At 40.7% G+C, this 22,852-nt stretch overlaps 1 protein-coding gene across 1 annotated transcript; it reads left to right on the forward strand.

Annotated features, from left to right (window-relative positions):
* The first annotated feature begins 17,765 nt into the window (after window positions 1–17,765).
* LOC126474108 (18S rRNA aminocarboxypropyltransferase) lies at window positions 17,766–20,881 on the forward strand. Its single transcript, XM_050101533.1, has 5 exons — window positions 17,766–17,987; window positions 18,258–18,451; window positions 18,723–18,936; window positions 20,476–20,649; window positions 20,741–20,881. Exons 1-5 carry the CDS (start codon window positions 17,834–17,836, stop codon window positions 20,797–20,799), a joined length of 795 nt encoding a protein of 264 aa, XP_049957490.1. The 5' UTR covers window positions 17,766–17,833; the 3' UTR covers window positions 20,800–20,881.
* Window positions 20,882–22,852: the final 1,971 nt, after the last annotated feature.

The following is a 22,852-nucleotide window of genomic DNA, read 5'->3' on the forward strand; positions in this document are numbered from 1 at the left end:
TACATGCCTAGAGGGAACACTGGCACCAGTGCATCATACACAGATCTCCTAAAAAATCATCTGCGGCCTGCAATCAAATCAAAGTGACTTGGATTGCTGTCAGCAGGTGTCCTTTTTCAACATGACAATGCAAGGCCCCACACTGCCCATATAACCGTTGCAACAATCGTAGACCTGCATTTTGAGTATCTTCCTCATCCACCATACTCACCAGACCTTGCCCCAAGTGATTTCCATATGTTTGGACCACTCAAAGACGCATTGGTAGGATAGAAGATCTGTTCTGATGAAGAGGTACGCCACGCGGTGCATGAGTGTTCGAGCAGACTACCAAAAGAATTTTTTTCTAAAGGAATGTGTGCACTTTGTAAGCGCTGGATGACTTGCATTGAGCATGGGGGAGATTATGTTGAAAAGTGATACAGCTCTGTACCACTTCCGCACAATAAATAATATTTAAAAAAAATATTTAAGGTTTTCATTTGACTCACGCCTGCGAAACAGGTCGTGTATTCAAACAGGTTGAAAATCAATGCTGTAAAGCATAGTTGGCCATCATTTTCATCTCATTTCGACGGACTCCGCTATATGTTTCAAAATATCGACATCCATGTTTTTATATCCCACCTGGATAGGCGGCGCGTGGATCTGCTCCTGTGAACTGCTTCTGCAAAATAGGCCGAGAGTGAAGGACGCGAGTAGGAGCAGAAAAAGGTAAAGTACTTCAGTACTGCCTGTAGATTTTACAAGTTTACTACAGGCAAAAATATGAGTACATAAATGGTTACTTAACTGTGGCTGAGATGAGCACGTAGGTGCGAAGCTGTACAGGTATAAAAGCTAACAGCTACTAGAAGTTACAAAGGCAAAATCTGTAGTGGCTCCCCCACCATGAAATAGAAACAATGTTACTTGGTCGCCTACTCGTGATCAAGTGGGCTGAATGAGGAGTGGCGCTCGTCGAGCTCCACAGCGTCAGCTAGAGGGCGCTGTGGTCAGCGTTGTTTGTCTGCTCTCATAGTGCCAACCTACAAGAGCACACCTACATTGTGGCATCGTAGCTATCGATATCACACGTCTTTCTTCTACGAACTTGGACACATGGCTCAAGCTAAGCGTACTCTCCAGTTCCCTAAATATAGACTCCACTGTCCTAAGTCATCAAAGAAGTAACAGATGAGGAGGTGGAGTAGTGGCATAAAAACACTTTGACTTATTACTGAGCATGCTACTCACACCCAGTACTAATGAAGACAAACAAGACAAATATATGTTCGTAAATATCAAATCCCTTAAGAAAAGTTGCCTAATGTGCATCTTCTACAGACATCCGAAAGTAGGCGGAATAACCTGTTTCAAAACTAACCTTTCAAAAATCGATTCGACTTATGATCATAAAATAATGCTAGGAACACTAACATAAGTACTCTGTCCTTCGCTGTGAAATTCAAATGTGTAGTTTCTTCTTCAAATGCAACAGTTTCTCAGCTTGCACCTACCCATAATGCAGCCTACAGTCGGGGCCCCATACATATATTTCCTACGAAAACCACAAGCAAAGAATTTCGTACCTGGAATATCAGCTCACAAAATCATTACCAAGTTAACTCAGTTACAAAGTAAATATACTCCCCAAAGATTGGAAACACGAAGGAAAAAACCTGCACCCTGGCTAACGGAAGAGGTAAAACAAACCATGAATGTCGGACACACTGCACATTGGATTCACAAACGACCTCCTACCCTTGAAAACAAAATTGATTGTATGCAGAAAGCGAACACAATCAATCAAACTGAGAGAAACGATGACTAAGACATGCCAATATATTAATCTCAAACATAAAGACCAAATGCTCTATGGAAAATCTTGTGTGATCTAGGGAAGAGTAGGCAAAGTAGAAGCTGCAGCTGATCCCATTGTTCCAGCTGAGGAACTAAACCAGTATTTGACTTTAGCGATAACCTTCATTGAACCATAAACAAAACATAGACTACTGAGTATTTCGCAGAGGTAAATGGCGGTAATTGCGAAAAATTCTTTCTTGAGCTGATAAAACAGTCGAAAAATCCTTCAGCTCAGCATTTACTGTACAGGACTGCGTTGCAGTCCAAATACTCCAGCTTATTGTTGATCCACTGCTGCTCATAATAACTATTGCTCCCTAGACCTCGAAGCTTTTTCCTGGACAGCACAGTAGAAAATCTCGTTCCATCAGAATACAAACACTAGCAACCCGATTGCTAACAAGGGAACATCCCCATCGCACCCCCCTCAGATTTAGTTATAAGTTGGCACAGTGGATAGGCCTTGAAAAACTTAACACAGATCAATCGAGAAAACAGGAAGAAGTTGTGTGGAACTATGAAAAAATAAGAAAAATATACAAACTGGGTCGTTCATGCCTAAGATAGGCAATATTAAGGGCGATGTCAGCCGAGGAGTGCCGTGGTCCTGTGGTTAGCGTGAACAGCTGCGGAATGAGAGGTCTTCAGTTCGAATCAGCCCTCGGCTGAAAATTTTGCTTTCTTTATTTTCGCAAAGTTACGATCTGTCCGTTCGTTCATTGACGTCTCTATTCACTGTAATAAGTTTAGTGTCTGTGTTTTGCGACAGCACCGCAAAACCGTGCGATTAGTTGACGAAAGGACGTGTCTCTCCAATGGGAACCGAAAACATTTGATCGCAAGGTCATAGGTCAACCGATTCCTCCACAGGAAAACACGTCTGATATGTTCTATACGACACTGGTGACAGCATGTGCGTCACATGACAGGAATATGTTGTCGACCCACCTAACTAGTACACTTGGCGAATGGGGAAAAAGATTCTTCTACCTTGCCCGATTTAGGTTTTCTTGTGGATGTAATAATCACTCCAAAAAAAGTGATGAAAACATAAGGGTTTGTCACATAAACTGAAAATAAAAAGTTAAAATTTTCGGCCGAGGGAAAATTTGAACCAAAGACCTCTAGACCTGCAGCTGTTCACGCTAACCACAGGACCACGGCTCTCCTCGTCTCACACTGTCCTTAACATTACCTATATTGCACATGGACGACCCAGTTTGTATATTTTGCTTATTTTTTCATAGTTCCACACAACTTCTTCCTGTTTTCTCGATCGATCTGTGTTCAGTTTTTCAAGGCCTATCCACTGTGCCAACTTATAACTAAATCTGAGGGGGGTGCGATGGGGAGGTTCCCTTGTAAGAAGAGTAGCTGTGTAAGATCTGTCTATGGGGAGAGTGAATGTAGACATCAGAAAGAGCTGAGAGTGCAAAATTTAAATGAGCAGATTAAAGAATGCAGAAACAACTGGAAGTATTATATCAAAAGAATGGAAGACAACAGATTAAAAAATTCGTGATAATTATTACCTAGGGGCAGAAGATATTTAGGAAGCTAGAGGAAAATCAACATTTCAGCCAAGAGGACGTAATAGGCAAATGCCTACTACATGCAGAGAGAAGAGGAAGAGATATCATATTAAAAATAATGATTTTTTAAGTAACTGTGATTTTAATAAGTTTTGTAATTACATTTAAAATTGCACACAAAACTCTGGTCTGAAGTAAGAGGACTCCCGAGAACTTTACCCTGTTCGGGTTAAATGAATAAATAAAAAATTAAGCATAATATACAGGTTGTCCGAGGATGAATGGTCAATATTCATGGGTATGACAGGAACGATAATTTGCAGCAAAAAGCTTCGTGTGGACATATGCACTCTCCTAAATGGTTTCCGAGATAAAACATATTTAATCTACACTGTTACTTATTTTCTTTATTATGCAGTACATTTTCATTGTTTGCAATGTACCATAGTAGTGTAGACGAATTTGAGATGAGTAATTTGGTACAGGACACATGATCTATCAAGTCGAGAAACTACCTCAAACTGGCTTACCTACATCTCAATGCAAGCGCATTGCGCAAGAATTTCTGTATTCTCTCGCTCTCTTCATGCAACCTAAAAGTCCTTGAGAAAAAATGAATAAGACCCTTTTAAAGGAAATTTAGTGTAGTCTAATTTTGTACTGCAACAAGTTTTCGCTAGAGGCTGCGGATTTAGTGACATTCAAGAAAAACATTCAAAAGTAACTTTAAATATGTTTCGTCACAGAAACCATTTGGAATAGGACATAAGTCCATACTTAGTTTTTCGCTTCAAATGATCGTTCCTGTCATATCTCTGAATACTAACCATTCCTCCTGAGACAAGATGTATACATGGACCATCATGTATGTTAAAATAGTGATGTGTTACACATGCTGTTACATTTAGTACCCAATCCACTCAAAGTAATTAAAAGATGCATAAAGGCAACCGACATACTGAGCAAAAGCAACTATAAATGCAACAGACATAGTGGAAGACATATTGGTACACCTAACAAGACCACTCACACAACAACAAAACATAAGAGCAACAACTCAAGAAGATTACAATTAGAACAGATCAGACAAGGATGCAAAGAGTTAAGAGTTGACTAAGGTGGAGACATGCTCAGTCAAGAAAGCGAATTGCAAGCTGTTTCACTGTGCCAAGCGCACAGAGAACAGGGTGATGCCTCAAGTCACCGTGTGGTCTGCTCCATGCAATTTCGTTCACGAGAGCTAGTTGCCTTGGTGGGGAGCAGTGAGCTAGTTCGTATCCAAAAAATGGTTCAAATGTCTCTGAGCACTATCGGACTTAACATCTGAGGTCATCAGTCCCCTAGAACTCAGAACTACTTAAACCTAACTAACCTAAGGACATCACACACATCCATGCCCAAGGCAGGATTCGAACCTGCGACTGTAGCGGTCGCGTGGTTCCAGACTGAAGCGCATAGAACTGCTCGGCCACACCGGCCGGCTTTGTAATCCAATCCTTAAGAATGGTGGAGAGCAGTTAGCTAGTGAGCTACCTTGCAATACGATCCCTGAGAGTGGTGGGGAGCAGTGAGCTAGTGAGACAGCCTACGGTCCAATCGGTGAGAGTGGTGGGGAGCGCTAAGCTATTGGGAGGGGAGTGCTGTCTGGATCACTTCATGACATGCTCCGAGTGCAAGGTGACCGAAGGCCACTGCTTCTATGATCCTTTTCAACACATTACGAGCACACTGCTAAGCCAAAGAATAAGAAGTAACAACTCACTCAAAAGCATGTAAACGTTTATTGAGCTTCTGAAATTTGAGATACTCATTTGAAATCAAAGACCGAAACACGCGGGACGTGTTTTCTGCTTTAATAAATTGGTCTGAAAACCGTGATTTATGTCTGCCTCGGTAGCTGCGTGGTCAATGTAGTGTACTGCAAAGTGAAGAGGCCCTGGTTCGCCGGCCGGAGTGGCCATGCGGTTATAGGCACTACAGTCTGGAGCCGAGTGACCGCTACGGTCGCAGGTCCGAATCCCGCCTCGGGCATGGATGTGTGTGATGTCCTTAGGTTAGTTAGGTTTAATTAGTTCTAAGTTCTAGGTGACTGATGACCTCAGAAGTTAAGTCGCATAGTGCTCAGAGCCATTTGAACCAGCCGGGCCCCTGTTCGATTCCCAGTAAAATCGAATTTTTTTCAACTCACAGACCAGGTGTTGCGTTGTGCTTACTTTCATATCATCATAATTAGCGTTGCTGTTGAAATGGCTGAATTTATACTACCCGACAGCCAATAAATTGGAAAAAATGGAGCTTTCTTTATTTCTTGTTTTCATGGATGAGAAAAGCTTTATGTACTAATAGGTTTTCAGATCCAAATGTGCACATGGTTTACAACACATTTTTTGTAGCTTGGGAAACGTTTTCTTAAGGATGTGATATTGGGCTCCATTGCACCAACCTAGAGCAGAATTTTCTTCCTGCTCATTACAGCCACCAGAAATACAGTTTGAAATCAGATGAGCTACCATACATTTTTTTCAAGTCATCCATTATCCACTCTGTAGAAAAATCTGGCTCTTTGAATCAATTCAGGAGCAGAGTGCTCATCTCTAGTCACGTGCACTATAGGACCCAATGGTGCTGCTGCCACTGCTGGTGATGACATGTTGAAGGTCGCTGCCGACCTGAACACACTGGAGGCTGTTGAACAAAGAAGAAAAACAATAAGAATCCCCAGACAAAGACATGGAACTAAACAAAGGCGTGGAACTAAACCACAGGTACTTATTTTTATGCTTAGTCTGTGGAGTGAAGGCCAATGAAGATATTGGTTGCTGTTTTTGCTTCATATTATTCCATTGACTGATCGTGATTGAGGCTGGTGGGTGAGAGGAGAATGCTGCATTTATATTGCTTCCTGAGGGACATGACATGGAAAAAACCTTAATTCAAATGCTCTGTGTGGCAGTAATATGAACTATATCAGTTGAGGACTCTGTACCAAGATGAACACATCTGGTTCATTTTGTCTGGGATTGTGGAATAGGACGATGTTGTCCCTTGTGCTGCAAATTGACTGGGCATTTCAAAAAACACAAACAGTTCTAGCACAGGCAGTTATCTCTATGAGTTGCAAAATGCATATTCAGCCTATCCTGCTGCATCTCCATTATTTTCTGAAATGTATTCACCCCAAACTCGTCCATTACTATCTCCTTCCATTCCTCATGTAGGAGGCTATGGATTCGGTCCTCATTTGTATTGTTTACTGTTAATACACTTATTAAATTTCTCTGTGTCCAACACCAACATATCCTCAACTGAACACATTATGTCAGTACCTTCTCAGGAGGTGACTACATGCTGAGACACTGCAGTAGCATAGTTCTGAAATGAGCTAAACTATCCAGCAAAATACTTACTATACCACAACATATCTCTTTTTTATTTGTCATCATAACACATTCACTTCATAGTGAGATCCTTCCTGTCCAACAGCTCAACATGGACTGAGCAATTTAGGAGTGGGAGCCATTTTGAATGCTGCTGTTGCCTGGCTGTGGCGTGTGTAACTAGAGCCTCAGTAGTGGTCTGATGTACACAACATGTAGATGCATGCCCAGTGCCTGGCAGATGCCATCCAACCCCCGCAGCATGCAGGTGCACATGATCGGTACTTCATGACCCGCCTGGCTGACATACACACGGGTGTCCCAAAATGGCAGTTAGTATGCTATACTTCATTCCACTCCTCTGTGCTTACAGCTGTTATGTCATGGGAAGGAGGGGCATTAGGGCACAGACATGAGCCCCATCCAAGTGGGAGACCCCTGTCCCCCATCAGAATAATCAAATTGAATTTAGCAATGTATTACCAACATTGATTTGAACTTCACATTATGAGATCATTCCTCTACAGCTCAGACATGGTTCTATTCTCGGCAATTCACAAGTGAGGGACGGAAGGGGATGTAGGAGAAGGAATAAGGGCTTGGGGCGGGGGAGGGCTGGGGGATTTCACAGGAGGGGGAAAAGTGTCTCAGAACCAAACTGGGGAGGGACTGACTAGAAAAAATACCCCTTTTCCCAGAGGTCTGGGGCCCAGGAGGGGGTGGGGGAGTGGTGGGAGGAGGTCACCACTTAGCAGAACAATATATTAAGGAAGTAAATCAATCATCTGTCACAGTTTAATTAATTTGGATATTAATTTGATGTCAAAAGTGTGCCTGAACCCCCTTTACCCTGCTACTGTAGCTCAGTGACCGATTCTGATGTCTTGCGACGTTTCTTGCAGTGTTCGGGCGACTTTTGCTTCCAGCAATGTGTGTCAGAGTCTGAGAAAGGGAGAGACTCACGTCATTCTGGTACAAAAGCCATGAATGATATAATGTGCTCATCAATCTCCATAACTCTCGCAGGTATCCTTGTGAACTTCGAGCATAGGTCTGTCCAGGTGGAAACCACATTTGTCAGTGGCACTACTGGCGGAAGGGTGTCAGTTCTGGGAGAGGGTTATGAACATCATCGTGTTAGGGAAAGGCGATTGTGTCTATTGTTGTTTGTGTCAACATGCCATAGTTATGTGATGCTGCATTGCAGGCATTTACTAAAGACAAGGCCATCTCTGCCGCAAACGGAACATGTTCAAGGTTGTCTCTCATAAATCATAACTGCTCGATATCTGCTAACAAAAATGTATGATGGGACATAGCGTCTGAGCTCTATTCGGACCTCTCTCACATCACTGAGCACCTAGTACATTGTAAATTATACTCATGTCTCGGCTACATGACTGTGGCCTTTTACATATAGGCTTAACACCGTGGTGATTTTGTCTTCCTGTACCTTGAAAGGCAGGTCAAAAACACACATCGTTTGAAGGCCAAGTCCAATGTTGCTCACGTCCACTGGCCTGATGTTGGCATTGAAGTGTCGAAATTTGAATGTATCTCGTTGCAGGTAGCAGCAGAAGTCACCTTAACGTACAGGGTGGCGCACGAAATGTGTTACCATTTTGTTTTTGAATATAAACTTTATTGTCAATACAAATGAAAGAAACATATACTACAATGAAGAGCCGTCCATGCACATTTGTTCTAACTCAGCACATGCTCAATATGCCCACCATTTCGTTTCCTAAATTCCTTCAAACGACCACTGAAGTTAGTAATTACCCTACAGCACATGTCTTCCGTAATTTCACTGCAAGCTTGAAGAATAAGTCTTCTGAGCTCCATTAAATCACGTGGACGTTTCGGGAACATTTTTTCCTTTAGTACCCCCAAAGAAAAAAGTCACATGGATTGAGGTCTGGACTATTGGGGACCCAATTTGGTCCACCATTGAAGCGACCTGGAAACCTGAGTGAAATGATCTGCATGTCGAAATGCTCGTGCAAAAATTCCAACACAGTGTTTGCAGTATGTGGCCTTGCTCCATCTTGCAAGAACCACTGCGTATTGAAGGGCAAGGCAGTAGAAAGAAGCTGTGGAATGAAGCTATTGCTAAGCATGCTCAAATAACGCTCGCTGTTCACAGTTTCTTCAAAGAAAAAGGATCCAATAAGTCCATGAATGGAAACTGCTGCCCACGCTGTAATCCTCGGAGCATAATGTTGTCGTTCATGAAGCACTTGTGAGTTTTCAGTGGCCCAAAAGCGTATATTTTGTTTGTTAACCAAACCGTCTAAGTGAAAATGTTCCTCGTCCGAAAACCAAACGTTGTTGAGAGTTTCTTCCCTATCCTCCGCCCACTGAGCAAACAACAGTATCAGCTGCTTGTGTTCTTCAGTGAGCTTCTGTGCACAGGTCATCTTATATGGGTGCATATGGAGGTCACTTTTAAGAATGCGTTGAACAGAGCGTCTGGATATTCCCAGTTGTACTGCTGCCTTTCTACACGATTTCCCGGGACTTCTCTGTACAAGGAACTCGTACCGCTTCAATATTCTCCGGTGAACAAACAGGCTTAGGCCGAGGTCACTTCGCTTCCAATACTGTTCCTTCCTGTACAAATTTATCATATAACCTGTGGATGTTCTTCTTGCAAGTGAAAAAGACGCAGGATCACATTCGCATTGTTGCTGCTCTGTCATGTGTAAGTGACATACTTTGTTAAATATCACGATGGGCACCAAAAATGAGTCTTAAACTCAACCTTAAGAAACCAAACGTCATCCTCATATCAAACCGAATGTTGATCAGGGAATGTAATGAAACAATTCGTCCTATGTTCCTTTTATCCTATCAAAAAGATTTCCAGATAATCTTGAATGATAATTCAAACTTGGAACAACAAGCTACCGTAGCGTATTGGAACTCCATCTTACGTACATACATTCTAATAGCTTAAACAAATATTTTCACTCAAAATAAATCAGTCCTTAGTGCTGCCTGAATCTTTGCCATTACATATTACGTATTTCAACACGGCACAAACAATGAAAGTTTAATAAGCGACGTGATTTTCACACACCGTGCCTCCCTAGATTTCGTAGTCACTGATGTTATCAGTAGAGACCGGCCTTGCCGTAGTGGTAACACCGGTTCCCATCAGATCTTCGAAGTAAAGCGCTGACGGGCTTGGCTGGACTGGAATGGGTGACCGACCGTGTCTGCCGAACGCTGCTGGCAAGGAGGGGTCCACTCAGCATTTGTGAGGTCAGCTGAGAAGCTGGCCCCTCCATATCCATGGAGCGGCCCCTCCATATCCACATGCAGGAACTCATGTCAGTTACAGATATCACGGAGGTTGGTCAGAACCGTAGGACTTTCCGAGACATATTCAGACGGAATTTAGTAGCAGTAGTAGTAGTAGTAGTAGTGTTGTATCTCAGTAACGAACTCGGAACATTTAGTACAGGAGAGGAGAATGTAGAAGAGCTGTAGCTCAGGTTTAGCAGAACAGTTGACCGTACACTTCATAAATATGTACCTAGTAGAACAGTTCGTGATGGAAAGGACCTCCTATGGAACACAGTTGCGGCGGCGCGGTTCTTTCCGTCCCTTTTGCGGCGAACTTGCACCTACCTGTGAACATTGTCTCAGCAGATGATCAGTAGGGAAGCCGAGCGAAACCTACTGTACTTCGACGTGAACCAGGCTGCAATTGGCCGTGCGGTTCTAGGCGCTACAGTCTGGAGCCGAGCGACCGCTACGGTCGCAGGTTCGAATCCTGCCTCGGGCATGGATATGTGTGCTGTCCTTAGGTTAGTTAGGTTTAATTAGTTCTAAGTTCTAGGTTACTGATGACCTCAGAAGTTAAGTCGCATAGTGCTCCGAGCCAGGCTGCAATTAAAGTCACTAATCTACGTTTCGGAAGAAAGTTTTCACACGAAATGAAAGGTTGGAAATTTTGTCCTCAAGTAATATGTTCTGAAACTTGGGCGAACAAGTATCACTGCCAAGCCCGTGATAGTCTTAATCAAGTCATTCACAATCCCTTTCACTCACGTTAGCAAGTTTATGGTGTTGCACTTCCCGAAAACGTAATAGCTACAAAAATACGTATTGTTTTTAATTGAGAATGCTCGCCAAATATTTTTAGCCACCGACCTGCTCAATACGCCACGCGGAATATATGTCTTTTTTCGTCACAAAATTCACTTAAAAATTCCGAAATTTCTACACACCCATCGGAATAATTATGCCGTCACTTTACCACACTTTTGATATATGTAACACTGCTAGATCCGGCAACTTATCATTTCCATCAGAACTACTACTACACACATCCCAACTGTTTCGTGGCTAGGCTCCGACTCTTCTCTAGAATACTCTGTCTTCTCTACCAGCAGAGAAAGGCGGGCGAAGAATATTGCTTTACCATTGGTCAGTTTACTCAACAGCCAATAGCAAAACAACATTCTCAAGCATCAGTCCGCGCTTTTCATCAATAACCAATCGCAAAATAGTAAACCTAACGACTGCACTTTTTACCGACGTAATATCTAATATGCTGAAGTTTTGTTTATGCATAAAGTTATTTACTATTGTTATTTATACCTGAATTAACTTTCCTTTACCATAAACTTACTTTACAAATCTATTCTACAAAAGTCCCCTTTGTCCACATCTATACTTCTTCAAAATGTCCCCACACTAAATCCCACTACATAACTCGTTAAACAATTATCTTCATATTAACCTTAAACCACACTCACACATAATTCATACTGCTAAAACACATTTATAACATTTTACATACACAAAAAGACATACTAACACTTTATGAAAATACTAGAACAGTTTATGAAGAACATTCTAGTACTTCAGTGCACTCTAGTGGGCACAATCGAAACTAAATCAGTCCCCTATCCAAAATAGTCCTCTATCGGCTGATACATAAACTACGTGAGCGTCCAGTCTCGTGTCACCATGTCACTATCCAGGTCCGAGACACATCTCCCACTTAACCGCCTCCAAGGCAGGATCGGTATATGGCGCTACGCCTCACAGTCATTATAGAGAAACTTCTAAAGAAACAGACGCTGCTGTGTGGTAGGTGTAAAACAAAGCGCAGGACCAGAGAAAGGGAGATTCTGAATGAAACGGATTTGGCTGTCAATAGGGCAATATGTGAAGCTTTCAACGATCATTTTAGCAGATTATTATCGAAAGATCTTTCACATAAACCAAATAAATTCTGGTCATTTGTAAAGGCTGTTAACAGTACAAAAGTTCGTGTCCTGACACTCATGCACGAGGCAGGGGCTGAAACTGAAGGTAGCGAAGCAAAATCGGAAATTTTAAATTGCGTTTTCAAATATTCTTTTACAAATGAAAGTCGTCGCGTATTGTCCCAGTTTAATTCTTGCACCACTGTACAGACGAGTGATATAGGTATTAGTGTCACTGGCGTTGAGAAACATCTGAAATCGCTAAAACTGAGCAAAACTCCAAGGCCAGATTCTATAACAAATTTGCAGCTGAGTTAGCTCCTCTTTTGGTCATATTATACTGAACGATTCTAGAACAAAAAACTGTGCGTAGTTGTTCGAAGAGAGCACAAGTCACACCCATCTACAAGAAGAGCAGCAAAAGTGATCACAAAATTACTATCTAGTATCCTTGACATCCATTTGTTTTAGAATCTTAGAACATATCGTTAACTCAAATATAATGAGGTGTCTCGAACGGAATAGTCTCCAACACACAACCAGCATGAATTCCGAAAACATCGATTGCGTGAAACCCGACAAGCACTTTCCGCGTATGACAATCTGGAAGCCTTGGATCCAGGCAGTCAGGAACCAGTATATCAAGCGAAATTTCTGACAGGATTGAGGATTTATTGGTGGGGCCTCAGAGAAGTGTATTGGGACCAATGACCACACAGACAGTATTAATTGTAACTTAAGACTTCTCATTGGTGATCTAGTTAGCTACGAGGTGCATCCAGAAAGTAAAGCCTAGTTTACACGACGAAATTGGGTTGCGCCACTCGTTGCGTGGAATGAGTTGCACGCAAGTGGTTTCATATATGACTGTAGACACGGCGACACCAGTATACACTTCAGTTTCGTCGTGTGGGTCCCTGAGTCGTGTCTGAAATGAAAGTTTTGGCAGCTGCACGTTGCACGAGTTGTGATGGAGTTAAAGCTTGTTGCGTGGAATCACTGCATAAGAAAAAAATAAGAGACTTATTTCGATTCGTGACTGGATGAAGAAAAGACGTCAGCTCGGTTGCTCAGCATCCTTGCTGAAATAATTTATAACGGAAGATCCAAGAAGTTCTTTTAATTGTCTTAGAATGTCACCAGAACTGTTCACAGTTCTTATAAATAGAGTTAATTATGCGATAAGGAATAAAGGTAATGTAATGCATGAAGCACTGTCGCCAGAACTGAAATGACATATTATATTACGTGCATTACAATCGAGAACACTCGCCATGCCGTAAGCTTTAGTTGGTGATGACACTATTCCATTAACACCAATAATTATTAACAGTAACAGTAATAATTATTAACGTTAGGAACAATAATTATTCGAAGCAGGACGCATTAAGAAGAGAATGGTTTGCAAACTACTCTCTTGAAGATAGATCTGAACAGTGGCAATATCTCAAAATTCTAACATATGTGAATGGGAAGCACTTCAGTGACGTTTTAATTAGATGAATACTGAATAAAGAATGCAGTTTCTTGAATTTGTATAGCCTTCCCTCCCGTCAACAATATTCCTATATGGTTCGCTAAATCGAACGATGGGATTTCAATCTTGTAGACGAGAGCATTGCCACAGCTAGAATTACGCTTGCTTGTATTTATCTTAATTCAGTTGTATATGCGCTCCTAACTCAATAAATTTTGCCCTACAGCTCATATATTCTCAAACCATCTAAGTTATGATCGCACATGACGGTCTCAGCGGCAGCAATATGTTACTTATTTTTGTAATCACGATCACTGAAATCCCACAAACACCCATGCAAGGCATAGACATCCAAAACGTGAACATTATTCTCCGTCCCGCATTCATATTTCAGTTTACCTACACTCTACGAACACACATAACCTCAAAACTCATGCCACTAGTGTCGTCAAAGTTGGAACAAGCCGAAAGTGTTTAGTTTCACCAACGAGATGTGCAAACGCGCGGCACGCATGCGCAGTGGCCGGTAGCGCAGTTCCCTGCTACCTAGGGCCTTCGTGTAGACTGGGCTTTACTGTGAAACCATGGGAAACTGCAACATGCCAATCAGAACAAGGAGCGTGGAATGCTTACTGCAGGTGTTGTGCTGCTCCATGACGATCCTCACCGCCATCCGGCTTGGCGCACAGCAGCTGTTCTGCAGAAGTTCGGCTGGGAACTGTTTGATCATCCAACATACAGTTCTGATCTTGCTCCCAGTGATTTCCATTTTTTACTTGCACCTCAAGAAATTCCTGTCATCCAGCCAGTGTTGTGACAGTGCCAAAGAGCTGAAGACGACTGTCACACACTGGTTTCATTCTCAGGCAGCAGACTTCTGCGACACAGGAATACAAAGCTTGATCACACTATGTGACAGGTGTCTCAATTCTGTTGGTGACTATGCCGAAAAATAGCTCAAACACTGCTGTACATATTATCAATAAAGTTTTTCATGTAGCTGTGTTGTTTTTGTTTTTAAAAAATAAGAAAACTTACTTTCTGGATGCACCTCGTGTAATGAAGTACTGTTTGAAAAAAAAAAAAACTGGACAAATATTCAGTCACACCGTCATAGGATTTCCGAAGAGTTACAACTTGCTTAAAATGTTAAAAAAACGTAATATCATGTATTTTCAAAAAAGAAAAACGTAGTGCCCAGCGACTACAGCATCAGCGAGCATTTGGAATCAGCTAACTCGTAGAAATACTTGGGTGTAACACTTTGTAAGGATACGAAATCACATAGGCTCAGTCGTTGGTAAAGCAAGTGGCCAAAACACTAAGGAAATGTAGTCTTAGAAGACTGCTTACAGATCTCTCGTGCGACCCATCCTAGACTATTGCTCAAGTGTCTGGGACTAATAGTGGATGTTGAATGAATACAGAGATGGGCACTCGAGTGGTAACTGCTTTGTTTGACCCAGAAATGCTTAGGAAACTGAACTGACAGGTGCCTGATAACAAACGCAAACTAACTCTTAGGGATAGTTAGGACAATATTAGATTGATTCAGATCCGGATCTAGCGGAGGGGGGGGGGGGGGGGAGGGCAATTTCAGGGAGTACCAAATTCATATTCTTGAAGAACAAAACCACGTTTCATAAAGTGCTTAGCATCCAGCACACTTTGGTCTAGCGATTATTCATACGATTTTGAAATGCATCCCTGCTGGTTTTTGAACATATTCTAGGTTGATTTCTCAACGAATCGTAAGTTGATTTTTGAATGCATTCATAGTGTACGTGATGTCTCTGCCAGGGAAATCCCCGTCACATCAACAAACAAAAAACTTTCCCGCAGACAAAAAGGAACGGGGCTATACGAGATGAGCTGAATAAACCCAAACGGGTGAACGCCAGTCGCTGTTCATGTGGATGATTAGATGTGCAAATGGTCAGCGTTGTTGGTAAGTATTAGTGAAATCCGTAGATTCACACTACCAGAGTGGAAATAAACGACTAACGGGAATAACAAGTAAGAAAGATTACATGTTGTCTTCCTGGTGTATCCAAGAAAATGAAATTTTTGACAGAAAATTTTTGCCAGATCGCTACACTACCAAGGGTCAGTTGTACAGTCCTGGTTAGCAGCCGCTTAAGTTCTATTCTCGGAACAGTGCAGAAAACGTGTTGTACGAACACATAATAAAGCCTAACCGGAGAATAAAAGCGAGATAACTAAACCGGTGATTCAGGCAGGGTTAATGAAGTTAACCAGAGAATAAGTTTTAACAATGCCATGAATAGTGACAGAATTAGTGATGACAAGACTGTTTGTCAGAATGAGGAAGGAGAAGAAACGCTTGAGAAACTGGAGTGTATGAGTGAAACATGAAATTATTTCCTAACACAAAACTTTTTCCTTGTAGTAGGTCTAAATAGGCATCTGGCATTGGAACTTAATGAATTATATTATGTCGTGTTATGTGTGTAAATGAGGTAGATAAAAATGACCATTCGTGGCAAAATAGTCTCGCTTATTTGGCGTGTGTTACAATTGCTGCACTATTAGAAAGGCCTACTTCGTTTTATCTAGTAGACAATGACTAAATAGAAGCAATCAAATTGAGAAACCACACTAATCATGGGTACTATTATCATTAACAGCTTTTTCAGTATTAGACAACGACATTTTTATTTTTCTTGTAGCAAAACATTAGACGAACTTTGACAAGGTGTGATGAGGTGTAAATGCCGTGTAAAGATGCAGCAAGATGACAGAGAAAAAATTGTGGGACTAACGATTGAAGAAATGTGTACTGCCTTGCTTGTTCTTGTCTTTACTTATTTTATGTTTCCTATGCTTAACCTTACGACACACAAAAGAGAAGGTTATTAGTTAATAGGCAATAAAGAGCGCTAATTTTCTGAAAAGTTCTTATTCTCCCGGTTACAAATAATCTCACACAGTATTAATTGTGATTTTTCTTAAGAGGGAGGGGGGGGGGGAGGGTAGGATGTCATATAGGCCGACCAGGAGCAGGAGAGGCACCAGAGGACATTTTAATTCCCACTGTCATGAATGTATGTTTGATGACCTCCATTATAAAATATTCCACACAGCGAAATACAGAGCCGTGCGATAGAAGAATGGTGTGTGAAGAGGAGTGGCATTGCACTTTGGCACACTTACGACCAAATAACAAGTCTTACATTTCTTCGAACATATATGTTTTATGTATCAAACTCTTCAGAAAGATGTGCGATACAAAATGAATATATTGTTGAAAAATCTATTTTTTTAAATTTATGATGTCCTATCTCAAACGCTCGAGCGGTGAGCGGCGAGGAGGGAGGGTGCCACTATCAATTTTTGCACCGCTTCGGGAATTTTATAGATCCGGGGCTGGATTGATTACCACGTTCACACAAGCATTTAAAGTTTAAATAGTCATTGCTCCTGCAGTCCATAAGTGTATGGAGTGAGAAGAAGCCCTAATAACTGTTATAATGAGAAATACCCTCTGCCATAAACTTCATGGTGGTTTGCAGTGAACTGTGTAAATTTACTAGCAATTTCGAACTCCAAAGTGAAACGTTAATATTGAGTAATGTCGGCGGCCGTCCATGTGCAGAGACATTTGCGCAGATGTCGGATGTGGACCGGCATAGACCTTTCAAGAACATCGTCTGTGAATCTGCAAATTGATTTTTTTGTTCAGCCTATTTCTCGACGTGTGTGAATTATAAGCTTGATAATTTCCAAGAAATCTTCGGTATCGAAGTCGTACCCTCAATGCGAGCGATATTTATCGAACATCCGACTGTGAGGCACACTGAGTAAGTGAATCATTGCTTTTCTTTTAAATTAATTCATGGGAGAAGGTAGGTGGTTCATTTATAATAGAGTCGCACGTTCGATATATTAATCAATATGGGTCTACCTACGTTCTCCCATGATGTAATTGAAAAATAAGGACATTGATCCACATACCTCACCCATGATGTAATTAAAAACCGCGACTGTTAACAACTTTATACCATATTTTTCTCTGTCAATGCGCAAAACAATATCCAAACTTCCTGCTCGACAGTTGGGCACACCATATATGTCACCCGCAGTGACGGTGCGATTTCGATACCCAAGGCTTCTTGGAAACTGCCATAAGCTCTGTATATACCTGAACGCTTTTATACAATACTGTCAAACAAGCTTTTCTTTTTTGCCTGCGCCATTATAGAAGGTATATGAAAGATTGTAATAGTCTCATCACTTTGCAGCATTGCCAGTTGCAGAGCGTGCCACATGCGGCGGTGCCACATGCGGCGCAACTATCGCCAATGTATGTAGTTTGTCTACAAATGATATCTCTGCTTTGTTTGTAAATATTGGAGGATGAAGAAAGTACATGTCAAGCGCGGGAAGCATGGAGATATGGGGAAAGGTAAACATAATCGCAAGGTTAAATCGAGAGAACTTGCCAATATAGACGATTCAAGTGATGTCATCGCCTCGAAACTGAAATTAGAAGATACTTCTTCTGACAAAGGTATTATATGCTTGTTGCGAACTTTTAAGTTATGCTATCGCAAATTACTTTAGTTCCCGTCACACCGTGAAGTTTAAACATATTAGTAATCATTAGCGTTGCAGTAAACTCTTTTGAAGTGCAGAATCTATAAAAAGAAGTGTACCTAGAAAACTATTAAAATAACGGAGATAGATGTAGGGTAGTACCATACTTGTTTTCCACAGACACGAGTGCATCTTCGGTAGAAATGCCTAAAATGTAACTTACGTTATCATAATAATGTTTTAGGTAGTAACACCTCAGAAGATGAATGTTCCGAAACTTACTTGTCTGAAGCACCCTTTCCAGTTGGTATGTGGGATATGGAACATTGTGATCCCAGAAAATGCAGTGGAAGAAAACTGTCTCGCCATGGATTGATCCAGACTCTACGCCTGGGACAGAGATTTAATGGCATTGTTCTCACTCCTGTAGCGGAAAAGGTGCACACTTACATCTACACATTAATTTTCGTATTTTTGTTTGAATCATATGGCCGGCCGGTGTGGCCGAGCGGTTCTAGGCGCTTCAGTCTGGAACCGCGCGACCGCTACGGTAGCAGGTTCGAATCCTGCCTCGGGCAGGGATGTGTGTGTTGTCCTTAGGTTAGTTACGTTTAAGTAGTTCTGAGTTCTAGGGGACTGATAACCTCAGATGTTAAGTCCCATTGTGCTCAGAGCCATTTGAATTATATGTGATTGTTTGACATTACAGTCTGTTGCTCCTGATGATCGACATATTGTTGCTGAAAACGGTGTGGCTGTCGTTGACTGTTCCTGGGCAAGACTGGAAGAGACCCCTTTTTCTCGGATGAGAACTGCCAATCCTAGGCTCCTGCCCTTTTTAGTTGCAGCAAACCCAATTAACTATGGCAGACCATGGCAGCTCTCCTGTGTGGAAGCTCTGGCAGCAACATTTTTTATCACAGGTGAGAAATGTACAAAAACAAAAAGGTAAGAGAGAGAAATAGCAAGAAAAAGACCAGAAATATTAATGGGAAAAGACTTTGCATGATAATTCGTATTTTCTGTGTGTTAGAGATGTATGAAGGAAGGAACTGTTAGGTCTGAAAGCTAGGATTGCATATCAGTAGGTTTATCTGATTTGTTCAATTGTCAGTGGGTAGTACTAGAATTTTGCATGCTGAAGGTAACTAATGCTAATTGTCTCTCGTAATTCTGTTATTCTCTAGAGTGTATTCTCTATTTGATGTGTATGACATGTTTAAACTAATGATATATGTTTAACAGTCAGTATACAGTGATTAGCAACTTCGATGCACTAAGAATGTTGTCACTGCGTTATTGCCATTTCTTGATTTCATAGATAACATTATTGTGCATTGACCCATTGCAGTTATTAATATCTGTAATAATACAGCAACATACAGTAGGAAATGATGGTCTCTATTCATGCTCATGTTATACTAAATTTGTAGTGATAGTTACTTTTTGTAGTATGTTATCAGCATTTAAAATTTAGAAAATTAAGGTTTTAATTTGTTTATTCATAGCCTGCTAATTGTATCAAATTGAAGGGAAGCACATTGTCTCCTGTCATATTCTGGCAAAATGCCAGTGTTGCACACTTCTTATGGTAATTCAAGTGACTCATATGATCACATAGTATTGGACCAAATATTTTAACACTGCGTATGTCAGCAACTTGATCATGCTAAGTACAGGTCATGATGATATATCCTGCATGTGCCCTTTTTGAAACTATAAAATTTGCTGCATTTTTGCCTGCGTTGGTCAAGTGTTTGATCGGAGTGAAACATGGGACAACATCCAGACTGATGCAGTGTTGAATGAAAGCCAGATTGCAGAGGAGTTTCGACTTCATTAGTTGTAGTTTTTCAGTTTTACTTAGTACCAGTGCACTTGACACAAATATGGCTGATGTAATTTGAGTGAAGTTGTGGACAGGATGCTGTTGCAATAAAATGTACTTTCTAGAATTATACATACATCCAGTAGACTGGCATGGACAGTTTTCCAAAAAGATTTGACATTCGCACAACATGATTAGGCTACCTTCTTATTGTCATGATGTAGACTATCCATTCATTACAGTTCCTCAGAACTATCATGTCCTTCTTGAGTAGTCACCAGTAGTTCACTTTATGCTTCTGGAGGTTTTGTTCTTTTACCCTGACACCATTGATATTCTATTTATCCCCTGGAGATAAATAAAAATACCTTTGTTGGAATTGAAATCACCCTTTAACAAGAGCAAGTGAAATTAATTTTAGTGAAAGTGCTTTGTTATGGCTCATATCTGTGTTTCAATGGAAGCAAATTGTCAAAATGGAAAGAAGCCCTCTCTCAGCATCAATGTTTTTCAAGCCAAGTTGTGTAACTGTTCATGTAGGTACAGTCACTGTATGTTATTAGCCGTGACTGACATTTTAACATTTGTTCTGATTTTTTAGGAATTTCTCATCTCTTTTTTGCATCTATTTCAGGTTATAAGGATGTAGCATTATTATACCTGAGTAAATTTAAGTGGGGTAAGCATTTCCTTGAATTAAACAGTGAATTGCTAGAAGCATATGCATCTTGCAAGTCCAGTGCAGAGGTAGTTGCAGTACAAAATAAACACCTTCAAGAAGTCGAGGAAGAAAGACAGCAAAGACGAAGTAATTATAAAATTCTCTGTGCTTTTCTCTCTCTCCCTCTCTCGAGGTCCGAATATGTGACTGTCATGTGTTAATCTCAAAATTCTTTCAGGGATTTCTGATTATCCACCATCCACCAGCAGTGAAGATAGTGATGTGGAAAGCAAATGAACTGAGTTGTGATGGTATTGACACACATGCTTGTGGGTTTACAAAGTTTGTTGTAATAAATAAATGAGCATATGTTAAATAATTTTCAATTAAAATATTTTATTTTATTATCTTTTCCTAAATTGCTTTGGTGATTCACATAAAATAAGTAGGTTACAATAACAGTTTTCAGTTTACTGAGGGTCAATTGTATAAAGCATTTAACGATGGGTTAAGACTGAAAATGACCTTAGATCGAGCTTAACCTGGAAATCTATATCACATAAACATTAATCATAGATCATATTGCTGTGAAGTTGGAACATATTTGACTGACAAAAATTTTCGATTCAAAGACAGGTTCAGCTCTAGTCGTCAGTTTGTAATGTAATGGCACTATGGCTCATCACTTTTGTTTTTGGCAGGTAGCAATTGCAATAATAAAAAAGTTGTTATTAACACAAAAAATGGCAAGTAAATGTATGACTACGCTATTCCCACACAGCTAGTGCTCGAAATACTTTTTTTGGGATCTGGAAGGTTAGGTTAAGGAAATTACCAGCTACCATGTCTTTATGATCAATTTCATAACAGCTCTTGGGAGGTGACACATAATTCATGTGATTGGTTCAGAGGCATTTTATAGACACTTTACAGTGGAGTAAGAAAGAAAATTCGAAATATTTGCAGTGAACAATATGGGAATTGTGGCAGCAGCCAGTAACAATTCAACATCACTTATATGTGTGCTCTTTCAGCCTGAGTGGCAGGAACAATGCAGTTTGTATTAAATTTTTAACTACCGAACATGTCCTTAAACTGCTGTGACAATTCCATATGTTGTTGATAAATAGAACATAAGTAAGTATTTGGAAATATACTAACCACATAATACTGTCATGTTCATTTTGGTGGCTCAGAGATTGTGTTGTTAACTGCAGCGCAGATCATCATATGTTCGAAGCCACGTCAATTCTTGAATTTTTTTTCCATTTGTGACTACTTTCTCAACTTTATTAGTTGTAAAGATAATCATAGCAACATTACCATGCCATTCCATACCGTTGAAACCATACCATACTCTCAATTTTCTGAGTGTTCTGGACCACTGTCGGCAAACTTCTGTGTGCAATAACCGTATGCAATGTGAATTATATTGTTTCCTTTCATTTACTTTACAAATATGTGAGCATTCATACGTGTCCACTGAGGACAGGGATGACAAGAGCCAACGAGCTCCTCGCAAGTCCTGTGTAAGGGTGAACCCACTCTTGGAGTTAAATTAACAAGTCATTTAAGCTGAGGTTTCGTTTGGAGAACAGTACTGCAGAGCAGTTGGAACTAAGGCTCAGAGACTTTATGATGAAACCAACCAAAAGAAACTAACTGCTGGCTGCAATGTATATGTTGCTGTTAACCTTAAGATTTTACTCCACAGAAACCTTTCAAATAGTGGTTGGGATCTTTTTAAAGAAGGCATAGCAATAGTTTGCAGAGCTGTCCATAAGGTATCAGCCTTGCGAGAGAATTAAAGTAAACAACTACTTCTTTCCATGCCTTTACCTTGTTGGCCACAATGACTTTATCTCTTCCACATTCACGGGTTATTGCACTTACTAAAAAAGGCTTATGGCCAACTGTATAAACAACACTGACTGGAGATCAAATTTGACATAAGATCAGAAACTAAACTATGTTCAGGACTCAGCTCTATTGTATAATGCCAAACTGGGCTCCAGTGAAGCAGGTTCACATTTGATATTAGGTCGAATGTAACGTGCTTGGCAACACGGCTAAAAATGGCTATCAACACAATTATTGTGCTTCAACCACTGATATTTATCTTACACTGTAGATGTGCAGTATTTATTCTTGAATGTGTCCTACTACAAACGTGAGCATGTTATATGTACGATAAATATCTGTGATTGACTCACAATAATTGTGTCGATAGCCAATTTTAGCCGTGTTTACAGCATGCTACCTAAGTCAAGATCAAATGTGAACCTACTTCACTGGAGGTAAGAAGTGAGTCCTGAATATAGTTCAGTTTCTGATCTGATGTCAAATTTGA

This window comes from Schistocerca serialis, chromosome 4, assembly GCF_023864345.2.
Source record: "Schistocerca serialis cubense isolate TAMUIC-IGC-003099 chromosome 4, iqSchSeri2.2, whole genome shotgun sequence".
Lineage (NCBI taxonomy): Eukaryota > Metazoa > Arthropoda > Insecta > Orthoptera > Acrididae > Schistocerca > Schistocerca serialis.

Excerpts from the sequence above, each read along its gene's own strand:
- LOC126474108 (XM_050101533.1), top strand. The coding sequence starts at position 17,834 with ATGAAGAAAGTACATGTCAAGCGCGGGAAGCATGGAGATATGGGGAAA. Across the intron at positions 18,452-18,722 it reads TCACTCCTGTAGCGGAAAAG|TCTGTTGCTCCTGATGATCG; the intron begins GTGCACACTTAC and ends TTGACATTACAG. Across the intron at positions 18,937-20,475 it reads AGCAACATTTTTTATCACAG|GTTATAAGGATGTAGCATTA; the intron begins GTGAGAAATGTA and ends CATCTATTTCAG.